Source organism: Rhinopithecus bieti, unplaced genomic scaffold (assembly GCF_001698545.2).
Source record: "Rhinopithecus bieti isolate Rb0 unplaced genomic scaffold, ASM169854v2 scaffold_18624, whole genome shotgun sequence".
Lineage (NCBI taxonomy): Eukaryota > Metazoa > Chordata > Mammalia > Primates > Cercopithecidae > Rhinopithecus > Rhinopithecus bieti.
In genome coordinates, this window is record NW_016809607.1 from 1,756,945 (window position 1) to 1,783,329 (window position 26,385).

A 26,385-nucleotide genomic window follows, 5' to 3' on the forward strand; every position below is an offset into this window, starting at 1 on the left:
TACAGTTCCTTAACTGTTTTATGGTGCTTTTTTTTTAAGTAGAAAGGATTTTTTTTAAACTCAGTTAAAAAATTTAGTTATGGCACATGGACACAGGGAGGGGAACACCACACACTGGGGCCTGTCAGGGGGTTGGGGGCTAGGGGAGGGATAGCATTAGGAGAAATACCTAATGTAGTGACGGCTTGATGGGTGCAGCAAACCACCATGGCACATGTATACCTATGTAACAAAACTGCATGTTCTTCACATGTACCCCAGAACTTAAAGTATATTAAAAAAATGAGTTATGGCTCGGGCATGATGGCTCATGCCTGTAATCCCAGCANTTATGGCACATGGACACAGGGAGGGGAACACCACACACTGGGGCCTGTCAGGGGTTGGGGGCTAGGGGAGGGATAGCATTAGGAGAAATACCTAATGTAGTGACGGCTTGATGGGTGCAGCAAACCACCATGGCACATGTATACCTATGTAACAAAACTGCATGTTCTTCACATGTACCCCAGAACTTAAAGTATATTAAAAAAATGAGTTATGGCTCGGGCATGATGGCTCATGCCTGTAATCCCAGCACTTTGGGAGGCCGAGGTGGATGGATCACCTGAGGTCAGGAGTTTAAGACCAGCCTGGCCAACATGGTGAAACCCTGTCTCTACTAAAAATACAAAAATTAGTTGTGCGTGGTGGCGGGCGCCTGTAATCCCAGCTACTTATGAGGCTAAGGTGGGAGAATCGCTTGCACTTGGGAGGCGGAGATTCAGTGAGCCTAGCTATGAGGTAGCGCCACTGCGCTCCAGCTCAGGGGTGACAGAACAAGACTCTATCTCAAAAGAAATAAAAATAAAAATAAAAAAAAATAGCAAAGCATGGTGGTGCATGCCTGTTAGTCCCAGCTACTCAGAAGGCTGAGGTGTGAAGATTGCTTCAGTCCTGAAGGTTGAGGCTGCAATAAGCCATGATCACGCCACCACAATCTAGCCTGGGCAACGGAGTGAGACCCTATCTCAAAACAAAAACAAATTACAGCATATATATAAAAAAATTTTTTTTGTACGATGAAATGAATATGCATACCCTAATTATACAACAAAGATTGAGGAACTTAAACTCCTCGATCACATAGTATCTTGACAAAACTTTTTATTCATAGAATCCCTTGAAAGTAGCTATTAGATGAAATAACAAAAACTTTTGATGAAGGTTTTAGCCCTTTTTATTGACCTTCTTTTCTCCATGATTCTCTCTCAAAGGATAAATTATATATTTCTTATATTTGAAAACATCAGATGTCCAAGCCATATTACTATAGTCCTCAGAAGCAATTCATTTCTTCAGCTCTTCATGCACAGCTGGATTGGTGCAGGCATTAGCTTGGAGCTCTTCTGTTTCTCCCTTGAAAGCAAACTCAGCAGACATTGGGTGTTCCTGGACCCCAGATTTCACAGCATGAGTTGCATAGTTAAGGCTGGTATTTTCACTCCAATGCCAGTAACCTGAGAAGGGGTTATAGAGCATTCCTACCACTGTTTGAACTGATAGACCATCTGAAAAAAAAAATCAGAAAGAGTAGATTTAATAAATATTTTCCTTCCGATTTCCAAGAGTTTCATGCAACTCTCTGCATTAAAAATGCTGAGAATACACTAAATGGATAGGAAAAGAAGAAGAAGAAAAAGGATTCCTAACTTAATCGGCAAATGTATTTTGTAACTAAGCACTAATCACAATTGAGTGCAGAACTTCAGTAAGTCGCAATTAGGACACATACTCCAAAGCAGTCTGCCTGGATTCAAAGCACAGCTTGAGTATCTATAATATGGTGACCATGGGCAAGCCACTTAACTTTCTAAATCTCAGTTTTCTTACATGTACAGAACTTGTATCACAGAACTGTTAGAATTAGATGAGCTATGTGTGTAAACTAGCACAATGCTTAGAGTTTGGTAAGTACTCAATAAATGTTAGCTGTTATTAAAAAATATGTGCCAACAGGAGATTGTCCCCATAACGCATCTTGAAAACATTTTTTCCTACTTTATTTTCTTTCTTTTTTTTTTTTTATTTTTTGTGAGACAGAGTTTCACTCTGTCGCCCAGACTGGAGTGCAGTGGTACAATCTCGACTCACTGCAACCTCCATCTCCTGATTTCAAGTGATTCTCCTGCCTCAGACTCTCAAGTAGCTGGGATTACAGGCATGCGCCACCACACCTGGCTAATTTTCGTATTTTTAGTAGAGACAGGGTTTCGCCACATTGGCCAGGCTGGTCTCGAACTCCTGACCTCAAATAATCTGCCTGCCTCGGCCTCCCAAAATGCTGGGATTACAGGTATGAGCCACTGCGCGTGGCCTTACTTTATTTTCAACAAAGTTACTCACAGAAATCTTTAGAATTTACTACATTGCTATGTACTGATAATATTCCAAGTAAAATCAAGTTTACTGATAGACTTACATGAAAAAAAAAAAACATAAGAAATATAGGAGTCTAAGTATTCAGTAGGAATACCAAATGCCAAATAAATGAACTGACAAGCACTATTACTTGACCAGAATTCATCACATAAATTGAGAGCTCACTCTGTGTAAAGCACAGCTAGGCATTTTAGAGAGTACAAAAAGGAGACATAGTCTTGCCTTCAAGTAGCTTACAGGCCATAAAAGGATGAAAAAAAAACCTCCAAAATAACCATGAAGTCATGCTATAAGTCATATAAAATACATAAAAAAGTGATACTGAAGTTCAAAATATATGTAACTGTGGTGGAATCAGGAAAAATAATATGTAAGATAAGCTGATACAAGCAGGGCTCAATAGGGCAGACCGAGAATGTGTAAATAACAGACATTTGTGTCTCTTTCTTAAACAAGTGAGGACTAAACAGCCAAAAAGTATTCATTAATCATCTGTTATCCACTTGGCCTTGGGTTAGGGGGTGACTGGTAAAAGAGAAGTAGTATCTACTACTTAATCCTAACTTCAACGAGTTTATGACCTAGTTGAAAAGATAAAACCAACATCCAAAAACATAGTGGCCTATTTTATTAAGTGCTAGGCTAAGTGTGTAATAATTACTGGCATATTAAAAGTTCAGTTAGACCTGGAAAATTGGAAAAAATTCTCTTAGTACTTACTTGATTCCAGAATGCTCTCTAGGGTTTCAGGTGAAACAAACTTCTCCCATGTATGAGTACCTTTTGGTACAATACCTGCAATTTGCTCTGAAAAAACAATTCCCAAGGCATAGGAAAGCTGTGTTTTGTTGATTGTAGTAATGAATAAAGAACCACTGGGCTAAAAGAAATGAAATTATATAGAAGTAAAATGTAAAAGGTTAAGTGTATCAGTTAAGTAAAAGCTAAGTTTCCCCCTCTCTCCTTTCTTCCAAATAATCTGAGTGCCGTTAAAATATATACGTATGAATAAAATACAATTCAGCAAAATAGCATTTTTTCTTCTCTTGGGAAGTTCACTATAAAAGGCATTTTAGATGTACTCAGTGAGAATATACAACAGTGCTTACAACTCTCAAGATCATACATAATTATGATATATATTTATATATTCTTTTGTACATACCAAACACTTTACAATAAAAACAAGATCAGGCTGCGCTTCCTTGTTACATGTCCACATTCACATTCTAACATATGTCAAAACAGTTTTCATTGTAAGGGCTGAGCCTGTCTTAACTTGTTTGTTACAGCACAGAGCTATACATCTTGTGCAGGGAAGTACTACCATTAAGTGTTCTCTCACTAAAACATTAATGATTAGGTTTGAACATTTTTTGTTTTTATTTCATTTTTATAAAAAATATAAAGAGTGGCCGGCCATGGTGGCTTATACCTGTATTCCCAGCACTTTGAGAGGCTAAGGCGGGCAGCTCACTTGAGATCAGGAGTTTGAGACCAGCCTGGCCAACATGGTGAGACCCCATCTCTACTAAAATAAAAATAAGCTGGGCATGGTGGCAAGTGCCTGTATTCCTAGCTACTCAGGAGGCTGAGGCAGGAGAATCACTTGAACACAGGAGGTGGAGGTTGAAGTGATATATATTTATATAAAGAGAACAACATAAGCACTGGGATGAATGCAAAGGACTTACAGGACTATTCAGTGTGCCATTTTATTTTATTTTATTTTTGAGACGGAGTCTTGCTCTGTCGCCAAGGGTAGAGTGCAGTGGCACAATATCAGCTTACTGCCACCTCCGCCTCCCGGGTTCAAGTGATTCTCCTGCCTCAGCCTCCCAAGTAGCTGGGATTATAGGTGGCTGTCACCACGCCCAGCTAACGTTTGTATTTTTAGTAGAGACAGGGTTTCATCATCTTGGCCGGTCAGGCTGGTCCCGAACTCCTGACCTCGTGATCCACCTGCCTCGGCCTCCCAAAGTGCTGAGATTACAGGTGTGAGCCACTGTGCCCGGCCTCGGTCTGCCACTTTATAGTAAATGTATTCATGGTGTTTCCTATGTTGCCTCACAAATGGCAAGGATATTAATGTCCCCTCTCTCTTTTATACATTCTCATTAGCCTAATGGGGAAAAAATGCCAAAGATTCCATCCAAAATAATTATATTACTATAGACATATAGAAAGAAAGAGAGAAAGAAAGGGGAGTTGGGAGAAAGAGATAATATATTTTAGATACCACTTTAAGCCAAAATAAAAAAGACAAGAGGGGGCCCTGAAATACTGGAGCATGCCTTTATATTAAAAACAAACATATCCTACACTATATTATCACACATTTTAACTTTCCTCTGTAAAGCTCCAGTATTCTAAAATATCTTTTTTTTCCTTTAGTGGCATGATCATAGCTCACTGTGACTTCAGACTCTAAAATATCTTAAGAATCACTTATAGGCCAGGCATGGTGGCTCATACCTATAATTCTAGTGCTGAGGCAGGAGGATAGCTTGAGACCAGGAGTTCAAGACAAGCCTGGTCAACATAGCGAGACCCCCATCTCTACAAAAAATGTATTTAAAAAAACTGTCAGGCATGGTGCTGAGCGCCTGTAGAGATAGCTATTTGGGAGGCTGAGGCGGGAGGATCACTTGAGTCCAGGAGTTTGAAGTTATAGTGAGCTATGATGGTGCCACTGCCCTCTAGCTTGGGTGACAGAGGAAGACTCTGTCTCTGAAAGAAAAAAAAAAAAATCACTTATGAATATCTAATCTGTGTTCTACAAACTCATGCTCTAAGGAAATGGTGGTAAGCAACAGTCGTTTTCAAAACATAGGCTTTCCATTAAAGCAAAAATTAGTTTTAAACGCTGCAATGCCAGCATCCCTCATATGTGTCAAAGAACCTCCATTCATACACACTGACTGACATATAAAACAAGAATTAACAATCATTTAAGAAGTTTTATTTGGAAAATAAGAGATAAGCCTAGTAAAACTCTACTTAAGAGGAAACAAGGGCTAGGCACAGTAGCTCATGCCTGTAATCCTAGCACTTTGGGAGGCTGAAGCGGCAAGATCCCTTGAGCCCAGGATTTTGAGACCGGCCTGGGCAACATAGGGAGACCCTGTCTTTACAAAAAAGTAAAATATAAAATTAAAAATTAAAATTAGCTGGACATGGTGTCATGCACCTGTGGTCCCAGCTACTTGGAAGGCTGAGATGGGAGCATGGCTTGAGCCCAGGAAATGGCTGCAGTGAGCAGTGATCTTGCCAGTACACTCTAGCCTGGGTGACACAGTAAGACCTTGTCAAGAAAAAAGAGGAAACACCAAGAAACTGTCACAAATTGAAGAAGACTAAGGAGAAATGACAACTAAATACATGCAGGAATCTGGTTTGGATCCTGTAACAGCAAACTGATATTAGCAAAAAAATAAAAAATAAAATAAAAAATAAAATTTAACAAGCTCTGTAGTGTAGTTAATAAGTATAATGCTGATGTTAATTTCTTAGTTTTGAGAACAGTACCATGGGTTATATATAGGGCTAGAACTATAATGAGGCAAGTGAGGTTTCTAGGGCACAGAATTGAAATAAGCAACCCCTTTCAGGGTGTGCAAGTGGAGGGTCAGCACCTGAGAAGGGCTGTCTCCTGCAATTTCCTGCCCCAGGTGCCTCACTTGACTCATCCTAGTTCCTACCCTTATGATGTGAGATGTTAACCTAAGGGGAAGACAGGTGAAAGGCACACTGTACTATCTTTGTAATTTTGCTATTAATTTAAAATTACTTAAAAATAACTTTTTTTTTAAAAAAAGCTCTATTTCGGTAAGAGCTAAGCATTTCATTCTTTTAGCTTTTGACTTTAGGTTGTCACCTCCTAAATATGTGAACAACAGAGTCAGTATAGTAATAATAATAATACTTCAGGGGGATTTATTAAAAGAAAACTTAGGCCGGGCGCAGTGGCTCAAGCCTGTAATCCCAGCACTTTGGGAGGCCGAGATGGGCGGATCACGAGGTCAGGAGATCGAGACCATCCTGGCTAACACGGTGAAACCCCGTCTCTATTAAAAAAATACAAAAAACTAGCCGGGCGTGGTGGCCGCTGCCTGTAGTCCCAGCTACTTGGGAGGCTGAGGCAGGAGAATGGCGTAAACCCGGGAGGCGGAGCTTGCAGTGAGCTGAGATCCGGCCACTGCACTCCAGCCTGGGCGACAGAGCGAGACTCCGTTTCAAAAAAAAGAAAACTTAGAACCACATTCAGAGAACGAAGTCTGTCGCAAATTATACTATATAAGCATAGTAAGTAGTGGAGAGACCCAAACTTGGAGTCAAATGGTCTGGCGTTAAGCCCCAATTAAATGCCTAGTGACCTCTGACTTCTCACAAATCCTGAGTCCTCCTAGGTGAAAGGATATGATAACAATACCTGCCTTTCCTTCCTCACCTAGTTGTAGGTAAGATCAAGTGAGATCATATTTATGAAATATTCTTTTATAAGCTGTAAACTATTATGCATTTACCCCGTACAGAATTACTTATGTTATTTAAACTTATGATAATAATTATTTTTATTGATTTTTAAGTATTCATCCAAATCAATTTCTTTCTTTCTTTCTTTCTTTTTTTTTTGAGACAGAGTTTCACTCTTGCTGCCTAGGCACAATCTCAGCTCACTGCAACCTCTGCCTCCCAGGTTCAAGTGATTCTCCTGCCTCAGCCTCCCGAGAAGCTGGGATTACAGGCATGCGCCATTACACCCAGCTAATTTTGTATTTTTAGTAGACACAGGGTTTCTCCATGTTGGTCAGACTGGTCTTGAACTCCCGACCTCAGGTGATCCACCCGCCTCCGCCTCCCAGAGTGCTGGGATTACAGGTGTGAGCCACTATGCCCGGCCTCAAATCAATGTCTTATAATTGTCATTCAATATCTATTAAGTATTTAACCCCGACTACACCAATGGAAAAATACTGCTATAAGTGTATGGTTTTCCAGTGTTCAGCACCAATATTTTTCTTTTCTTTTTTTTTTTTTGGAGACAGGGTCTCACTCTGTTGCCCAGGCTGGAGTGCAGTGACACAATTTCGTCTTACTGCAACCTCCACCTCCTGGGTTCAAGCGATTCTTGTGCCTCAGCCTCCTAAGTATCTGGGATTATAGGTGTGCACCAACACGTCCAGCTAACTTTTTCTATTTTTAGTAGAGACGGGGTTTCACCATGTTACCCAGGCTAATCTGGAACTCCTGGCCTCAAGTGATCTGCCCACCTTGGCCTCCCAAAGTGCTGGGATCATAGGCGTAAGCCACTATATCCAACCAGCACCAACATTTTTCAAGATCCCTGGACATCCAATATACTAACAGGACACAGGAAGACCCTGGCAGTAAGGGAAAACTGAGGGGTAGAAGAAATCTACAGCAGAGATGCTGTCCCCTTATCCAGGCTTCCTGGTTTCTTCTCTACTGTACCTTGCCTGCTGGACTGCTAATGCATTATGGACCATTTTATTGCTATAGATACATATACACACACTCAGAAGAAGAAACCAAGATGTAAACTCCATAAGCCTTACTTTTAACACTTGACAGCAGCACTGTAAAAATGTTTCTAGATCAATCACATGTTCTACAACTTCAGAAGCTACCACAGCATCAAATGTTTCTGCAGTCTCTTCCACAATCTCTTCCAGGGAACACACTCTGTACTCTATTCTCTTATCCAGGACTGGATCAAATGATTTATGGCACTGTGCTGTTTTAATGTTCTCATCCACAGGATCGATTCCAATAACTGAAGCCCCAAGCCGCCCTAGAGGCTAATGGCATAAAAAACTGTTACCCTCAGGAAGAAAATAGAACATATGTTAGCAATAAAAAGCTTATCAAAAATGAAACAAGATTAACCATGAGGTGATAAATACTGGACATCATTTATGGATACGTGGAAATTCATATACATTTTCTCTAGTTTGTACACATTTGAAATGTTCCACAATCAAACACTTAAAGGTAAGAAGAACAATGAAAACAACAAAAAACAGATTAAAAAAAAAAAAACTACTCGAAGACAGTGAAAAAAATTTTGTCTATGTACTCTAGATACATTTACTTGCATATAGTACAGTATTAACATATTTAAAGTGCAATAAATGTAACAAGCCATTGAAAAAACAGCAATCATTTTGAAATATTCAAATTTTCTAAAGAACAATCTTTTCTCAGAAGTTTTTTTTCTGACTAGAAATGGTTTTTCATAACTAATTCTTCTCTCAGCTTTTGTATTTAGTCATTTCCCATGACATGCCCAAGTTTTTAAACACAGGTTGGCCAGGCACGGTGGCTCATGCCTATAATCCCAGCAGTTTGAGAGGCTGAGGTGGTGGATCACCTGAGGTCAGGAGTTCAAGACCAGCCTGGCCAACATGGTGAAACCCTGTCTCTACTAAAAATTAGCTGGGCACGGTGGCGGGAGCCTGTAATCCCAGCTAGTCAGGAGGCTGAGGCAGGAGAATCGCTTGAACCTGGGAGGCGGAGGTTGCAGTGAGCTGAGATGGTGCCATTGCACTCCAGCCTGGGCAACAAGAGTCAAACTCTGTCTCAAAAAAAAAAAAAGATTAAAAGCAACATTATGGATTTTTTTTTTTTTGACAGAGTCTCTCTTTGTTGCCCAGGCTGGAGTGCAGTGGCGCAATCTCAGCTCACTGCAACCTCTGCCTCCCGGGTTCAAGCGATTCTCCTGCCTCAGCCTCCTGAGTAGCTGGGATTACAGGTGCTGGCTACCACGCCCAGCTAATTTTTGTATTTTTAGTAGAGACAGGGTTTCGCCATGTTGGCCAGGCTGGTCTCGAACTCCTGACCTCAGGTGATCCACCCACCCCAGCCTCCCAACATGCATTTCTTTTTTTAATGAATAATATTATTTGTTGAAAGAATAAATGAGGCACAAGTCTACTTCTTAATTTTTTTCCCCCAGTTAAAAATGGCAGGAAAGCTATCACTTACTTCAGTTAACAGCCCACCACCACAGCCAACGTCAAGAATCTTCATCCCAAACAAAGGTTTTCCTGGCTGGTGATTAGGAATTGTTTTCAGAAGATTGTCTCTTTTTTAAAAAATTCAAAACATACCAAAACAAATAATTAATTTTATCAATGAAAAGTCACAAATGTATGCAGTTTCAAGGAAATATTAACCTCCATTTAAACACATTATTTATATTTTTGATAAACAGATCTTTCAACATTAAGTGACATTTAATTTACAAAACATTTTCAATAATAAAAAGCAGGAGGCTTAAAGGTCTGAAATAATCTAGTAGTAATTATGACTTAATTATTGTTTTAGTAATAATATAAGGAAAAATTTTTGAAATAATCTAGATTAACCTAATTTCAATTGCTTGAGATATCATGACACATGCTTTGACTTTGCTGTCAATACTTGCTAGACCCATTTCATGTCAGCAGCAAATAGGTTATTTTACAGAGCTTAGAAAAAGCAGATGGGAGACCTATATTTTCAGAATTTGTCTATATTCCCTTTGAAATAAAATGTCTTTTAATCTTCTCAATGAGTGGTGTTTTCATGTATGACCATGTAAACCGGCATCTAAATCAAGTAAACTTACTTCTAAGATAATCACAGTAATACTTTACCTATACAAACATATGTATACACACATATACACACAAGTATATATACACCTAACAGTATTGTAAACTAAACATATATATAGAGGATTATGCATAAATTTTAATTATACTTATATTAAAATAAATATTATTCATAATGAGGATATCTTAAGATATCTTCTATTACCATTAAAATTAATTGAATTCTAAGAATAACATGGATAGTGGTTAAGTAGATCATTCTGGAAAGTTATACAGAAAAGACCCATTTCAAATGAAGTCCGTTCCATTCTTTAAATAGCAGCTAAAATGACTCCTTTACATCATAATTTAGATCATACCACTTTCCTTTGATGGGTTCTAATTATGCTCAAAATAAAATCTAAACTTTTAACCATAGCTTGCACTGCCCTGGGTTATTATGTGTGATGTCTAGTTAAAGGTGTCTCAGCAGTTTGAATAGAGTAATTCTCAAACTTGGTATACATCAGAATCATATAAAAAGTTTGCTTAAAATGGAGTGCTGACCGCTTCCCAGAGCAGCAGGTCCCTGATGACACCTGATAATTTGCATTTCTAATGAGTTCCTAGGGGAACTAATGTCACTGTCCAGGGCCTACACTTGAGAACCAGTGTTCTAGCTTACAAGAATGACATTTCTGTTTTTCTTTGCTTTACGATTTATTGCAGTGATCCACAAAGTCAGTGGTATTAAAGGATGCCAGTGTTTCTCTTTTTGCTACATTGATTCTGGATGAACCAATAAAAACCAACCAGGAAGTTCCTTGAGGGCAAAGTCTGAGTCAGATATTCTGTGTCTGTTACAGTGCTTTGCCCAAAATTGTTTGATGAATACATAAATGGAGAGAAGAACAAATGAACAATTTCTTAAATGTAAGCCCTGATGAACTCTTGCCTTTTCTTAACTCCCACAGCAACCTATAAGTTCCCAAAGCACACAGATTATGTTTCATTCATCTTAGAGTCTTTTACAGTCTAGTCCCTGAGCTCTGTATGAGGTAAGTTCTCAAAAAAAATTGTTGAATCAAACTTTACCAGAACTGCCTAAGTCAGTTTCGCCACTGTAGGTCTGTAGTTATAAAATGGCCTTGGGCCAGGCACAGTGGCTCATGCCTGTAATCCTAGCACTTTGGAAGGCTGAGGCGGGTGGATCACCTGAGGTCAGGAGCTTGAGATCAGCCTGGCCAACATAGTGAAACCCTGTCTCTACAAAAAATACAAAAATTAGCTGGGCATGGTAGCAGATGCCTGTAATCCCAGCTACTCAGGAGGCTGAGGCAGGAGAATCGCTAGAATCCAGGAGGTGGAGGTTGCAGTGAGCCAAGATCATGACATTGCACTCCTGCCTGGGTGACAAAAGCGAGACTCCATCTTAAAATTAAATAAATAAATAAATAAATAAAATAAAATAATAAAATAAAATGGCCTTGATGCCATAAGACCCTAGTTTGCTTTTATAAGAACTTAATTATAATTAACTTGATAATGTACAAATAGGCTTCAAATTAAGCTATGAAAGCAGCCTAGACCTTGCATGATATTATTAAAAATTAATGGTTTCAAACAGTGGTAATTGAAAAGAATCTCCCTAATTTCCAAAGCAAACTTAATGTGCAGCATTTTAACTAGGTATAAACTAAGAGAAAAAGGAATGTGAAATATGAATTCTTTAAAAGTTCCATTTAAAAAGACTTAGAGTTTCTGGAATGTTACCTAATAAATGGCACCCTCAGGTCATTCATGGAATGAAGAGGTGCATATACTCCTTGCTCATCCCACCATTTGTGAGCCAGGGCCAAGAAGGTTTTTACCTCACCGCTGTCGACAGTGGTTTGGGAAGTACTGTACAGTCTCGTCCAAGGGTACCTAAGAGGTGAAAACGAAGAACCAGGCAAATACTGCTGTTCTGAAGAAATGTTTAACATGGGATATATCATGTAGAAGGATAGTCTTATTTATAATTTATTATATTCTAAATCTGTATATTGCTCAATATTGATGCTTTAAAACCAAGTTTTCTTATAATCACACTGCTTATAAATATAGTCACAGATGAAACAAAATTACTTTCCAAGTAAGTTTCAATTCAAAACAGAACTTTATAAAACTTAGCCTTCTGGGTTATATCTAATAATAATAACAACAACAATAATAATAATAGCTGGTTGGGCGTGGTGGCTCACGTCTGTAATCCCAGCACTTTGGGAGGCCGAAAGGGGCAGATCAAGAGGTCAGGAGTCTGAGACCAGCCTGACCAACATGGTGAAACCCATCTCTACTAAATATACAAAAATTAGCTGGGCATTGTGGTGTGTACCTCTAATCCCAGCTACCCAGGAGGCTGAGGCAGAAGAATCGCTTGAATCCGGGAGATGGAGGTTGCAGCAAGCTGAGACTGCGCCACTGCACTCCAACCTGGGCAACAGAGCGAGACTCTGTCTCTAAATAAATAAATAAATAAATAAATAAATAAATAAATAAATGCTAACCATTTATTGAGCCACTTACTAAATTCCAGTATCTTTAAGAGTTCCACCATATATTACCTCACGTAATCCTTCCAACAACTCTGCAAGGTGGGTACTATTATTATCTCTATTTTACAGATAAGAAAAAGGGAGGCTCAGGCCCGGCGCGGTGGCCTCAAGCCCTGTAATCCCAAGCACTTTGGAGGCGAGACGGCGATCACGAGGTCAGGAGATCGAGACCCATCCTGGCTAACACCGGTGAAACCCCGTCTCTACTAAAAATACAAAAAAAAACTAAGCCGGGCGAGTGGCGGGCGCCTGTAGTCCCCAGCCTACTCCGGAGGCTGAGGCAGGAGAATGGCGTAAAACCCGGAGGCGAGCTTGCGGAGCTGAGATCCGGCCACTGCACTCCAGCCCGGGCGAAAGAGCAAAAGAAAAAAAAAAAAAAAAAAAGAAAAAAGAAAAGAAAAGGGAGGCCTCAGAGAGATTAAGTAAATGGTGGGGCCGGGAATTTGAACACAGGTAACTCCATCCTTCTCTGCTCCCATTTCTACTGCCACAAATTCTAACCCAAGCACCCATCATCTCTTGCCTGAACTATTGTCCTAGCCTTCTAACTGGTAGCTTGCTTCCTACCTCATCCCTTTTCAATCTGTCTCCCATGATGCATCTAAGAGTGATTTTCCAAAATACAAATCTGAATTGTTATTTTCCTGAATAAAATGCTTCATATCTTCCCAGTGCCATTAGAAAAAGACCAAAATTCCTTAGCATAGTTTACAAAGCTCTGAATTATTTCGTGTTGATTCCGTGCTCAGTTTCCACCGTTTCCCAACTTCACTCCTTCTAATTCTCCTCATCCCTTCCCATTCCAGCCACATGGGTCTTTTTCAGTTCTTTGGACTGGTCAGCACCGCCTTTCCTCAGGCACTTCAACATAGTTAGTTTGTTCCCTCGCTGGAACATTCTTCCCCCTCCTTCCTTTCCTCTCCCAAACACCAATTAATTCCTTCTCATCCTTGCAGATCTTAGTTTCAATAAATGTTATCTAAAGAATCTTCCCTGATCTGCCTGCACATGGGGCTCACATCTGTAATCCCCAGCATTTTGGGGAGGCTGAGGCCAGGTGGATCACCTGAGGTCCAGGAGTTCCAGTTAGCCTGGCAAACATGGTGAAAAACCCCTGTCTCTACTAAAAATACAAAAATTAGCCAGGTTGTGGTGGCAGGTGCCTGGTAATCTCAGCTACTTGGGGGCTGAGGCATGAGAATTGCTTGAACCAGGGAGGTGGAGGCTCCAGGAGCGAGATCACGCCACTAACACCTCCAGCCTGGGTGAAAGGAGCAAGACTCTGTATCAAAAAAAAAAAAAAAAAAAAAAAATCTTCCCTGATCCTCAAAACTGGGTCATGTTCCCCTCATCCCCCTATCCCCCTATTTTAACTCCTATACCACTTTGTACTTCTTCGTGGGGCTGTGTGATTATCTGATCGATCATGTCTGTCTTCCACTAGACCACAAGCACTATGAAGGCAAGGCATGGACTGTCTTCCTTACCATTTTATTCTTAGTGACTAGTACAGTTCCTGGAACATGGTGCTCAGGAAGCACTTGGTAAATGAATAATCTGAAGGAAAAAGCCCAGAAAAGTATATAATTTGCCTAAAATTTTATTTAATTAAATGGGATCAAACAGGAATAAAGAGGGATTAGACACTACACTGACTTCCATGTAGTAGTATATAGTATAGAAAAATCCTTCAAAGGGCTGCTCGGGTAAAAGATAATAAGGATGATGTTAACTTAGAAAAAGTAATGCCATTCACATTTTATTATTTTTTTTTAGCCACATAACGAGAGCATATTCTATATTCATTACTTTTTTTTCTTTTGAGATTCAAATGTCATTCCTCTTCAATATTATCTTAGGAATATTAGCCCCCTTGTCCATGCTTCATGCAAAGCCTCAGTAATCAAGGAATAATTTACAATAGATAACAGTAGGTGATAGCTCATTTGACTAAGAATGATTTCATATAAACCCAATCTCAAAGGGGCTCATTTACAAGAAGGAGGAACAAGCACTTAGAAAACAGAGTTCAAGGCTGGGTGCGGTGGCTCATGCCTGTAATCCCAGCACTTTGGGAGGCCGAGGCGGGTGGATCACTTGAGATCAGGAGTTCAAGACCAGCCTAGCCAACATGGTGAAACTCCTTCTCTACTAAAAATACGAAATTAGCCGGGTGTGGTGGCGCATGCCTGTAATCCCAGCTACTCGGGAGGCTGAGGCAGGAGAACTGCTTGAACCCGGAAGGCGGAGGTTGCAGTGAGCCAAGATCGTGCCATTGCACTCCAGCCTGGGCAACAAGAGCGAGACTCTGTTTCAAAAAAAAAAAATTAGCTGGCCGTGGTGGCAGGTGCCTGTAATCCCATTGACTCGGGAGGCTGAGGCAGGAGAATCGCTTGAAGCCGGGAGGCGGAGGTTGCAGTGAGCTGAGATCGCACCATTGTACTCCAGCCTGGGCAATAGGAGTGAAACTCCGCCTCAAAAACAAACAAACAAACAGAGTTCAAGTATTAATGCTATGCAATATTTTCACAAGGTTAAAAGTTGGCTTATGAAATACAAATGTAGAAAGATATTACTTTCATTCTAATTTTACTACCTTAGCCACCTTATCATATTTATGCAGCACCCAAATCATTTATGATTTCTAAAAATTTTAAAATATTGTATTAGGTATTATAAGTAATATTTATGATTTTAAGCACTGCATTGTTTGTGTCTTGTCATAAGGACATTATAAGGAAATAAAAATTCTTCTCTAAGTAATAGTCTTATATTGAAAACAAAAGCTATCTCTGAATTTGAATGAAGGTTATTTATTGTCTGTATATTATTCTATTACCGTTTCTGTGGGTTTGAAACTCCCCACATTTAAAAATTATTAGAAAATAAATTAGTTGAGACTACTTAAATAAACATAAGCTACTTTAATCAAACCACATGAACTATTACATACTGACTGGGTTTATTAAATACTAAAAACCTATTGCAAATAATTACGTGAATATTTGCCACGGTAATAATAAACTCACCTGAAACTCTTTATTCTGTTCAGATAGGAAAAGGTCGTCCTGTAGGATTTGAACCACATGGTTCTGTATTCATTGAAAACCCCTGGTTTAATCTGTAGCATCCAACTGAGCTGGTTCTTCACATAAACTGAAAAAAAAAAAAAAAAAATTAAATATCTAGAGAAAAGCATTGCACAGTAAGAATCCCTCATACGCATGTAATTGAAGATTTTATTTTATTTTGTTTTAGAGTCTTGCTCTGCCACCCAGGTTGGAGTGTAATGGCACAATCACGGCTTATCGCAGCTTCTACCTCCTGGGCTCAAGCAATCCTCCCACCTCAGCTTCCCAAGTAGTGGGGACTACAGGCACATGCCACCATGCCCAGCTAATTTTCGTTGTTATTGTCATTGTTGAGATGGGGTCTCCCTATGTTGCTCAGGCTGGTCTGAAACTCCTGGGCTCAAGGGATACTCCTGCCTCAGCCTCCCAAAGTGCTGGGATTCACCGGGCCTGGACAAAATTTTATTTTATATGGTAATGCTATGTTATATTACAATTGATAAATAAAGGGTTTTTGTTTGTTTTTTACTTAAGATTTTACCTAAAAGTAAAATAAAGGTCTTACATTCTCGTATCTAACTTTAACCCAGACATTTCTAAAATTATTAGCCAAAACAAGTAATGCATGTTTATAAAGTTTTCATGCCATTAGTTTTACATCTACATTATGTACATAAAATGACAGGAATGATATTCAAATATAAAATGTTATGTTTTAAACTAGGATAATATTAATTCTGAAATTATTTGTCAAAATTAGTTCAAATTCTGTCAATTCCATATTAGCTACATGAAATGAATTTTTACATATGCTCAACACCCTTTACAGAGGAAAAAAAAAGTGTGTGTATATATAACCTAAAATAAACATTCACCCAGTCTATATGCTCAACTTACACAGGGGCTGCTTTATGAGCCAGTAGCTGTGTTGCAGAACACTCAGTTGTTCAATAAACGTTCAGACAAAGTAGACTTTAGAGCAAAGAAAGTACCAGAAACAAAGAGGGGCATTACATCACAATAAAAGGGATAATCCACCAAGAAGAAAAAGCAATACTGTATGCACCAGCAAGGCGCAGTGGCTCATGCTTGTAATCCCAGCGCTTTGGGAGGCTGAGGCAAGCAGATCATCTGACGTCATGAGTTCAAGACCAGCCTGGTCAACATGGTGAAACACCATCTCTACCAAAAATACAAAAATTAGCCAGGCGTGGTGGCGTGTGCCTGTAATCCCAGCTATGCGGGAGGCTGAGGCAGGAGAATCACAGGAACCCAGGAGGCAGAGGCTGCAGTGAGCTGAGATTGAGCCACTATATTCCAGCCTGGGCAATGGAGCAAGACTCTGTCTTGAAAAAACTGTGTATACCACAAACAACAGAATTTCAAAACACATAAAGACTCATAGAAATGAAATGAGAAACAAACAAATCCACAATTAAAAGTTGGAGACTTCAACACTCCTCTCTCAGTAATTGATAGAAACACTGGATAGAAAACCAGCAGGGATAAAGAAGAACTGAACAAGACCATTATTCAATACAATCTACTTAAAATGTGTAAAACACTTCCCCCAAACAACAAGATACACGTTATTTCAAGCATGCACGGAACATTCATAAAGATAGACTATGTCCTGAGACACAAAACAAATCTTCACAACTTTAAGTGAAATAACAGAAACTATATTTTTGACTGTAACAGGATCAAATAAATAATAGAAAATAATAGTAAAAGCAAAACACTTGGAAATTAAACAACATACTTCTAAACAATCCATAAGTCAAAGACAAGTCTCAGGGATATTTTAAAAATTGAAGTAAATGAAAATAAATATACTACATATAAAAATTGGTAGATATAACCAAAGGAGTACTGAGAGGGCAATTTATATCACTAAAATAAGAGTATTGAAAAGGAAGAAAGGGCCAGGCATGGTGGCTCACACCTGTAATCCCAGCACTTTGGGCACTTTGGTAGGCCGAGGCAAGCAGATCACAGGAGGTCAGGAGTTCAAGACCAGTCTCGCTAACATAGTAAAACCCTGTCTCTACTAAAAATACAAAACTTAGCTGGGGATGGTGGTACACACCTGTAGTCCCAGCTACCTGGGAGGCTGAGACAGAAGAATTGCTTGAACCTGGGAGACGGAGGTTGCAGTGAGCCAAGATTGTGCCACTGCACTCCAACCTGGGTAATGGAGTAAGACTCTGTCTCAAACAAAAAAAAAAAAAAAAAAAAAAAAGAAAAGAAAAGAAAAGAAAAAAGAAAAGTAAGAAGGCCTCTAATCAACAATCTAAGTTTCCACCTCAAGAACTAGAAAAAGGAGAGCAAAATAAACAAGCAAGAAAGCGGAAATCAGAAAATGATAAAAATAGAAATCAGCCAGATGAGGGGGCTCACATCTATAAACCCAGAGCTTTGGGAGGCCATGGCAAGTGGATCACTTGAGGTCAGGAGTTCGAGACCAGGCTGGTCAACATGATGAAAGCCTATCTCTGCTAAAAATACAAAAATTAGCCAGGCATGGTGGCACATGCCTGTAATCCCAGTGACTCTGGAGGCTGAGGCACAAGAATCGCTTGAACCTGGGAGGCAGAGGTTCCAGTGAGCCGAGATAGTGCCTCTGCACTCCAGCCTGGGTGACAGAGTGAGACTCTGCCTCAAAAAACAAACAAACAAACAAATAAATAAATAAGAAAATCAATGACATTGAAAACAAAACAAAGCCATAGAAAATACATCAAATCTGAAATTAATTAACTGCAAAAATCAGTAAAATTCATAAGCCTCCAGCAAGGCTGACAAAGAAAAGATGTAAATCACCAATATCAAGAAATAAAGAAAGGATATTACTATAGACCTCATAGACATTAAAAGGTTGACAAGAGAATACTACAAATAACTTTACACTCAGAAGTTCTACAATTTAGACAAAATATACTAATTCCATAAAAACCACAAACTACCAAAATTCATATAGGATAAAATAGAGAGCCTGGATAACTGATAACTACTAAAGAAATTGGATTCATAGTTAGAAACCTGAAAAACAAATCTCCAGTCTTGGATGGCTTCGCTGGTGAATTCTACTAAACACTTAAAGAGATAACAACCAATTCTACTTAATCTCTTAAGAAAATAGAAGGGTAAGGAATACTTCCCAGGCCATTTTATGAAGCTAACATTACTCTGATACAAAAATCAAAGAGTACAGCAAAGACTACAGACCAATGCGTCTCAGGAACAGACACAAAAATTCTTAGCAAATATTAGCACAATATAATTCAGCAACATATAAATAGAACAATATAGCACAACCACGTGACATTTATTCCAGGTATGCAACACTAGTTCAACATTTAAAAACTCAGTTAATATAATTGACCATATTAACAACAACAAAAAAAGAGTAACACACCAGGCGGGGTAGCTCACACCTGTAGTTCCAGCACTTTGGGAGGCTGAAGAGTCAAGATTGTTTGAGCCCAGGAGTTCGAGACAAGTCTGGGCAACATAGTGAGACCCTATCTCTACAGAAAAACTTTAAAAATTAGCCAGGTATAGTGGTGTGCATCCATGGTCCTTGCTACTGAGGAGATTGAGATGGGAAGACTGTTTGAGCCTGGGAGGCAGAGGCTGCAGTGAACCATGATTGCACCACTGCACTCCAGCCTGGGAGACAGAGCAATACTGTCTCAAAAAACAAACAAGCGAAAACCAAAAACCAAAACAAAACAAATACCAAACATAATCATGTTGATTGATACAAAGTATTTAACAAAATCCATATCCATTAAGATTAAAAACTTTTGGCAAACTAAGAATGAAAGGGAAATTATTTTACAAAACAGCTATAAAAACCTATAGCTCACGTAGTACTTAATGGTGAAAGACTAAGCCCTTTCCCCCTAAAATCAGAAACAAGGTAAACACATCCATTCTCACAACTCTTACTCAACATAGTACTGAAAGTCTTATTCAGTGCAATGAGGCAAGAAAAGGAAATAAAAGGTATATAGAATGTTAAGGATGAAATTAAACTGTCCCTATTGTCTATATAGAAAATCCTAAGAAATCTTTAAAAGGCTCCTGGAACTAATAAGTGAATTCAGAAAGGTCAAAGATTAAAGGCTGGGCGCGGTGGCTCACACCTGTAATCCCAGCACTTTGGGAGGCTGAGCTGGGCGGATCACCTGAGGTTGGGAGTTCGAGACCAGCCTGACCAACATGGAGAAACCCTGTCTCTACTAAAAATACCAAATGAGCCGGGTATAGTGGTGCATTCCTGTAATCCCAGCTACTCGGGAGGTTGAGGCAGGACAACTGCTTGAACCCAGGAGGCAGAGGTTGTAGTGAGTAGAGGTCGTGCCATTGCACTCCAGCCTGGGCAAGAAGAGCGAAATTCCATCTCAAAAAAAAAAAATAAAAAAAAAAAAGAAAGGTCAAAGATTACAAAGGTAACACAAAAAAGTCAGTCTTGTTTCTATATATTAACAGTGAACAAGTGGAAGGCAAAATTCAAAATGTAAAATGCCTTATCATTTTAAATCATTCCAAAAAAATTTTCATTGTTGCATAAATCAAACAAAAACACGTACAGAATCTATATGCTTAAAATTACACAACACTGATGAAATAAATCAAAGAATAAACGTGAGACATATTGGAAAATTCAACATAGTAAAACATCAGTTTTCCCCAAACTGACCTATACATTTAATATAATTCCTATCAAAATCTCAATAGCCTTTTTTTTTTTTTTTTGGTAGACACAGACATACTGACTTTAAAATTGATATGGAAAGGCAAAATAGGCCAGGTGCGGTGGCTCACGCCTGTAATCCCAGCACTCTGGGAGGCTGAGGCAGGTGGATCACTTGAGGTAAGGAGGTTGAGACTAGTCTGGCCAACATGGTGAAACCCCGTCTCTACTAAAAATAAAAAAATTAGCCAGGCGTGGTGGTGGGCACCTGTAATATGAGCTACTTAGGGGGCTGAGGCAGGAGAATTGCTTGAACCCAGGAGGCAGAGGTTGCAGTGAGCCGAGATCGCACCATTACACTCTAGTATGGGTGACAAGAGCGAAACTCCGTCTCAAAAACTAAGTAAGTAAATAAACAAAAAACTTACCTATAAACGCACACACACACACACACACATCCTCGCTCTCTCCCACAATGAGTGCATGTACTGGTGGCATAAACCAAATAAGGTCTGTAGTGGAGTCAATTATACTAAAGTTGATTTCCTGGCTTCAACAATGTGCTATGGATGGTATCACCAAGGAACTGGGTGAATAGTATATGGAAATTCTCTCTGTGTGTTTGGGGTTCTTGTTTTGTTTTGTTTTTTCGGGGAACAGGGTCTCACTCTGTCGCCCAAATGGGACTGAAGAGACATGATCTCAGCTCACTTGCAATCTCCGCCTTCCAGTTTCAAGTGATTCTCCCACCTCAGCCTCCCAAGTAACTGGGACTACAGGCGCACACGCCAGCATGCCTGGCTAACTTTTTGTATTTTTAGTAGAGACAGGCTTTCACCATGTTGGCCAGCCTGATCTCAAACTCCTGACTTCAAGTGATCCGTCTGCCTTGGCCTCCCAAAGTGTTGGGATTACAGGCATGAGCCACTGCACCCAGCCTCTCTGTGCTATTTTTGCCATTTCTTGTGTCTGAAATTACTTCAAAATCAAAAATTTTAAAAATCAGAAAGTACAAAAGGGTACAGTACAAAGTATCTCTCCTACTCCTGACTGTAGCTATCTAGTTTATCTCCCTACAAACAACCAATCTTACTAGATTTGTATATAAGATTCCAGAGGCATTTTATACATATACAATCATTTTAAAGTATCAGTTTCTCTCATTTTATATAAAATGCAGCATAATACACTCATTCTTCTGAATGTTTTTCCTCACCTACCAACATATCTTGGAAATTATTTCATGTTTTTTAAAAGGCTATGTGCTAATTCATTGTGTGGCTATATTATTTAAGGAGTTCCCTAATAATGGGCATTTGGGTAATTATCAACACTATGAGATTAGGGCCGGGTGTGCACCTGTAGTCCCAGTTACTCAGGAGCCTGGGGCACAAGAATCACTTGAACCTGGGAGGTGGAAATTGCAGTGGGCGAGCTCACGCCACTGCACTCCAGCCTGGGCAAAAGAGTGAGACTCCGTCTCAAAATAACAACAACAACTAGAGATTAAATGACATAGGTTTTTTTCATTTCATATGTGTTTCAGAGTCCCTGTAGGTAAAATCTCAAGAATGATGTCAAAGGGTATGTGCATTTGTAAATCTGTAATTGCCACTAAATAGATGTTGAACCAATTTATCATCCTTTGGGTAATATATGAGAGTGTCTCGTGTTGGTTTTCCCACACTGTCACCCATACAATGTGTTAACCTTTTTTTTTTTTTTGGAGACAGAGTCTCGCTCTGTCGCCCAGGCTGGAGTGCAGGGGCGGGATCTTGGCTCACTGCAAGCTCCACCTCCCGGGTTCACGCTATTCTCCTGCCTCAGCCTCCTGAGTAGCTAGGACTACATGCACCCGCCACCACGCCCAGCTAATTTTTTGTATTTTTAGTAGAGATGGGGTTTCACTGTGTTAGCCAGGATGGTCTCGATCTCCTGACCTTGTGATCTACCCGTCTTGGCTCCCAAAGTGCTGGGACTACAGGCCTGAGCCACAGCACCCAGCCTATGTTAAACATTTTTATGTTTGCTAATCAAATACATGAAAATGATATCTTAGTGTAGTTTTAATTAGTTTGTTTTTGTTTTTGAGACAGGGTCTCACTCTGTCACCTGGGCTGGAGTGCAGTGGCACAACCTCTGCTCACTACAACCTCCGCCAACGTCGCCCAAGCGATCCTCCCACCTCAGCCTCCCGAGTATCTGGGACTATAAACTTGGGCCCCCATGCCCAGCTAATGCAGTTTCAATCTATCATGAATGAGGTTAAGCATCTTTTCTTATGTTTAATGGTCATTTATATTTCACATTTTGTCTTTTTGTAGTCTTTGCACGCTTCTCTCCTGAGTTTATATTTATTTGGTTTTATTTTTTAATCAGCCCTTCACAGTCCATCCCAAATCCATTACAATGTTCTTTTTTAATAAAGTTCATGTGTCTAGGCTTTTGCTCATTTTATTTATTTATTTATTTACTTATGAAACAGGGTCCAGCTGTGTTGCCCAGGCTGGAGTGCAGTGGTGGGTTCATGACTCACTGTAGCCTCTACCTCCCGGGCTCAAGTAATCCTCCTACCTCAGCCTATCCAGTAGTGAGGTCCACAGGAGCACACCACCATGCCCAGCTAAATTTTGTGTTTTTTTTTTTTTTGTAGAGACAGGGTTTTGCTATGCTGCCCGGGGTGGTTTCAAACTCCTCAGCTCAAGCGATCCACCTGCCTCGGCCTCCCAAAGTGCTGGGATTAAAGGTGCTTGGCCTGGCTTTTGTTCATTTTATTTCCTTTTCCACCAACTCTATCTGGACTACCTTTTAAGACCCAGTTCAAATATCATCTGCTGTATGACTTTAGGTCGATAGATGAAATATTATTAAAGAATAAAGTTTAACTATATAAACTGTGATACATAGATAAGGACATATAAGGTATTACTATTATGAAACTAAGCCTTAGAAATTTTAACAATAACTGCCTTCTACGGACAGACAACCCCTGATCTCTCTCTTACCTCCTCTATTTCTGGAAAATGAATCCCTAAGTTATCAGTATTGCTACCATTCTCAAGAGGTTTAAAAACCACCTTAGACCAGATGCAGTGGCTCAATGCCGGTAATCCAAACACATTGGGAGACCAAGGTGGGTGGACTGCTTGAGCCCGGGAATTCAAGGCCAGCCTAGACAATGTGCTGAAACACCTTCTCTACTAAAAATATAAAAATTAGCCGTGCATTGTGGTGCCTGCCTGTAGTTCCAGCTACTTGGGAGGCTGAGGTAGGAGGACCGATTGAGCCAGGGAGGCCAAGGCTGCCATGAACTGTGGTCATGCCACTGCACTCTAGCCTGGGGTACAGAGCAAGACCTTGTCTCAAAAAAATAATTAATTAATCTAAAAGTAAAATAAAACAACTCTACCATCTTACCACAACTGAAAGAGAGTAATTGAGTTTGTATTTAAACAGAATGCTACCAATTCCTTCTCTACCTTGAATCTGTGATCATCCTGGTATTTGAGATTTTAAAGGAATGGGAAAAGGTTTTTTTCATTTTATTTATTGAAAAGTCATTTATTCAGCATCCACCAGGCACCATGCTGATGGTGAATAAAACAGGTAACAGATTTTTACCCTGCCAATACTTTATTTCCAGCAATAATAATTTATTGTCTGGATTACTCTAAGGTCTCCCTGGGCCTAGGCTTGCCTGCTTCCATCCCACTCTCTATGTAGACAGCTGTGAAGACAGCTATATAGACAGCTGCCAAGTGTTATTTCCTAAACATAAATCTGCTCATGTTGCTTCTTCAGTAATTTCCACTGTCTGCAGGATAGTCTACCTCAGGAGGTGTATGTGGCCTTTCATGAATGTGTCATGGACAAAAAGGCCTCTTGCCTCATCCCTTGCCACCCCCTGCCTTTACCTCCTGCCCTCCACCTACAAATTTTACTTTTCAAGGAACCCTTTGCAGTTTCTCACAAACTTTCTCACAGATTCTCAAGCTGGTCCTTTCCCCTTTCCAACTGCTCTTTTTTTTCTTTTGAGACAGGGTCTCACTCTGTTGCTCAGGCTGGAGTGCAATAGCATGATCTTGGCTTACTGCAACCTCTGCCTCCCAGGTTCAAGCGATTCTCCTGCCTCAGCCTCCCGAGTAGCTGGAATCACAGGCGCCCACTGCCACACCCGGCTAATTTTGTATTTTTAGTAGAGATGGAGTTTCGCCATGTTGGCCAGGCTGGTCTCGAACACCTGACCTCAAGTGAGTTGCCTGCCTTGGCCAACTGCTTCTAAAACTGACCACTTCCTTCAAGATTTCGCTAAATATCCCATTCAAGAAGTTTCCTTGATCCCAATTATGGATTAGAGGCTCCCTCTATGTTCACCCCTCAAAAACTGGAACTACGTTTACTGTATCTTTTCTAAATTTTTGATTATAAAAGACACATACGTTTACTTTAAAAAAGTTCATTAAAAGATAAGCATATAAAGGATAAAACGATAGAAAATCACCTACTCTACCACAGGCAATCACTGCAAAATTTCTCTATATATCGCCACCTATAACTCCAAGTTCATTATACATACTGATTTGTAACTTTTTTTTGTTTTTGGCTTCTTCCAGGAAACAATGAAACTTTACTTTCTTAACACTATATCTTATTATTTTTCCATGTGGATACAAATAGATTTAAATCATTTTTATTGGCTGTACTATTTTTCCACTGTATGATAGTACCAACTAATAACCTTTATTAATGGGCGGTTAGATTCCCCATTTTTTTGTTCATTATATCCTGATCTTAGGTCTATCCTAACATTTTTAAAGAGATCCTTGCGGTGTCATTCATTTTTAAATTCCCAGTGCTCATAACAGTGTCTGGCATACAGTATTTGTTAAGAGTTCCATGTAAAAGATGAGCTTAAGTTTCTACTTAAAACTGAGTTCGAAAATCAGACTGTCTACAAGCACCGAGCAGTGCGTTATTTTCTTGATTTCATTTGCAAATACAGTCTGTTGAATTAACCTATTAATCAAAAAGTAGTACAGCTGCCTTAAATTCTTTCTGAAATAACAGCAAGCTTTGTGAAAACAAAACACAGATACAAAGCTATGCACAACTACGAGGCGCGAGTTACTCCTGCCCCGACAAAGGAAAGATGCATGACCTTCAAGACGGCAGCACACGCAGAGTGGGTCTCCGGCTCCTGGGGCAAGGAGCTCAGCCACTAGAGACCCGCGGCCTGCGCTTTTCCAGACAGGACCACTGGTACTGAGTTCTTTACCCCGGCGTCCGCCAAGGGAACTATGCCAGGTTTGCAATGGAGAGAGCTGGGACCAGGGCCAAGCCTCAGGTTTCGCGCTGACCCCTCGTGAGCTCCAGCTACAACCCACCGCCCCACCCCCAGCGCATGCGCAGAGCTGCGAGCCCGCGCAACGGACTGCATGTGAGGGACCTCGGCACACACTCACCCGCCGAGGAAATTAAAGGACGTGCAGCTTTTATATTAGGGCCTCCAGGCCCCAGCACTCTTAAAAACCAACCCCCCGAGGAGCCCAGCTTACCGCCGCCCCACATCACGACAAACGATCCCACCTCTTTTCCGGTCCCTCCCGAAAAAAGATCCCCAACATAAAGGTTCCGAGATCCACTTTCGCCCTCTGCAGCCGACTTTTTTTTTTCTCCTTTGCAGAGTCTGTTCCGTTGCCCAGGCTGGAGTACAGTCCCTGATCTGGGATCACTGCAATCTCCGCCACCCGGGTTCAAGCGATTCTCCATGTTGGCTGGTCTCGAATTCCTGACCTCCTCAGGTGATCCACCCGCCTTGGCCTCCCAAAGTGCTGGGATTACAGGCGTGAGCCACCGCGCCCGGCCTGCAGCCAACTTTCATGATTGTATTGAGTGTTGTGTATGTATGGCTATACTTTCACCCTCATCTAGCAAACTACATGCAATGAAACTAAGATATTTTTACTATCATAAACAACTTTGAAGAGCCTTTATAT

General features: G+C 40.2%; 1 protein-coding gene across 2 annotated transcripts; it reads right to left on the reverse strand.

The window, feature by feature from the left end:
- Positions 1-1,129: 1,129 nt before the first annotated feature.
- Positions 1,130-25,981, reverse strand: COQ3 (coenzyme Q3, methyltransferase). 2 transcript variants are annotated; one of them, XM_017889817.1, is made up of 7 exons: positions 25,852-25,981; positions 15,646-15,772; positions 11,793-11,945; positions 9,430-9,529; positions 8,001-8,243; positions 3,142-3,301; positions 1,130-1,550 (listed from the first exon to the last, which is right to left on the reverse strand). In XM_017889817.1, exons 1-7 carry the CDS (start codon positions 25,955-25,957, stop codon positions 1,330-1,332), a joined length of 1,110 nt encoding a protein of 369 aa, XP_017745306.1. In that variant the 5' UTR covers positions 25,958-25,981; the 3' UTR covers positions 1,130-1,329. The 2 variants fall into 2 exon arrangements, with proteins under 2 accessions (XP_017745306.1, XP_017745307.1); XM_017889818.1 differs by having other exon boundaries at positions 25,945-25,978.
- Between the last annotated feature and the right edge of the window lie 404 nt (positions 25,982-26,385).

Excerpts from the sequence above, each read along its gene's own strand:
- COQ3 (XM_017889817.1), bottom strand. The coding sequence starts at position 25,957 with ATGTGGGGCGGCGGTAAGCTGGGCTCCTCGGGGGGTTGGTTTTTAAGA. Across the intron at positions 11,946-15,645 it reads AACAGAATAAAGAGTTTCAG|GTACCCTTGGACGAGACTGT; the intron begins GTGAGTTTATTA and ends TTCACCTCTTAG. Across the intron at positions 3,302-8,000 it reads GCTGCTGTCAAGTGTTAAAA|CCCAGTGGTTCTTTATTCAT; the intron begins GTAAGGCTTATG and ends CATTTCTTTTAG.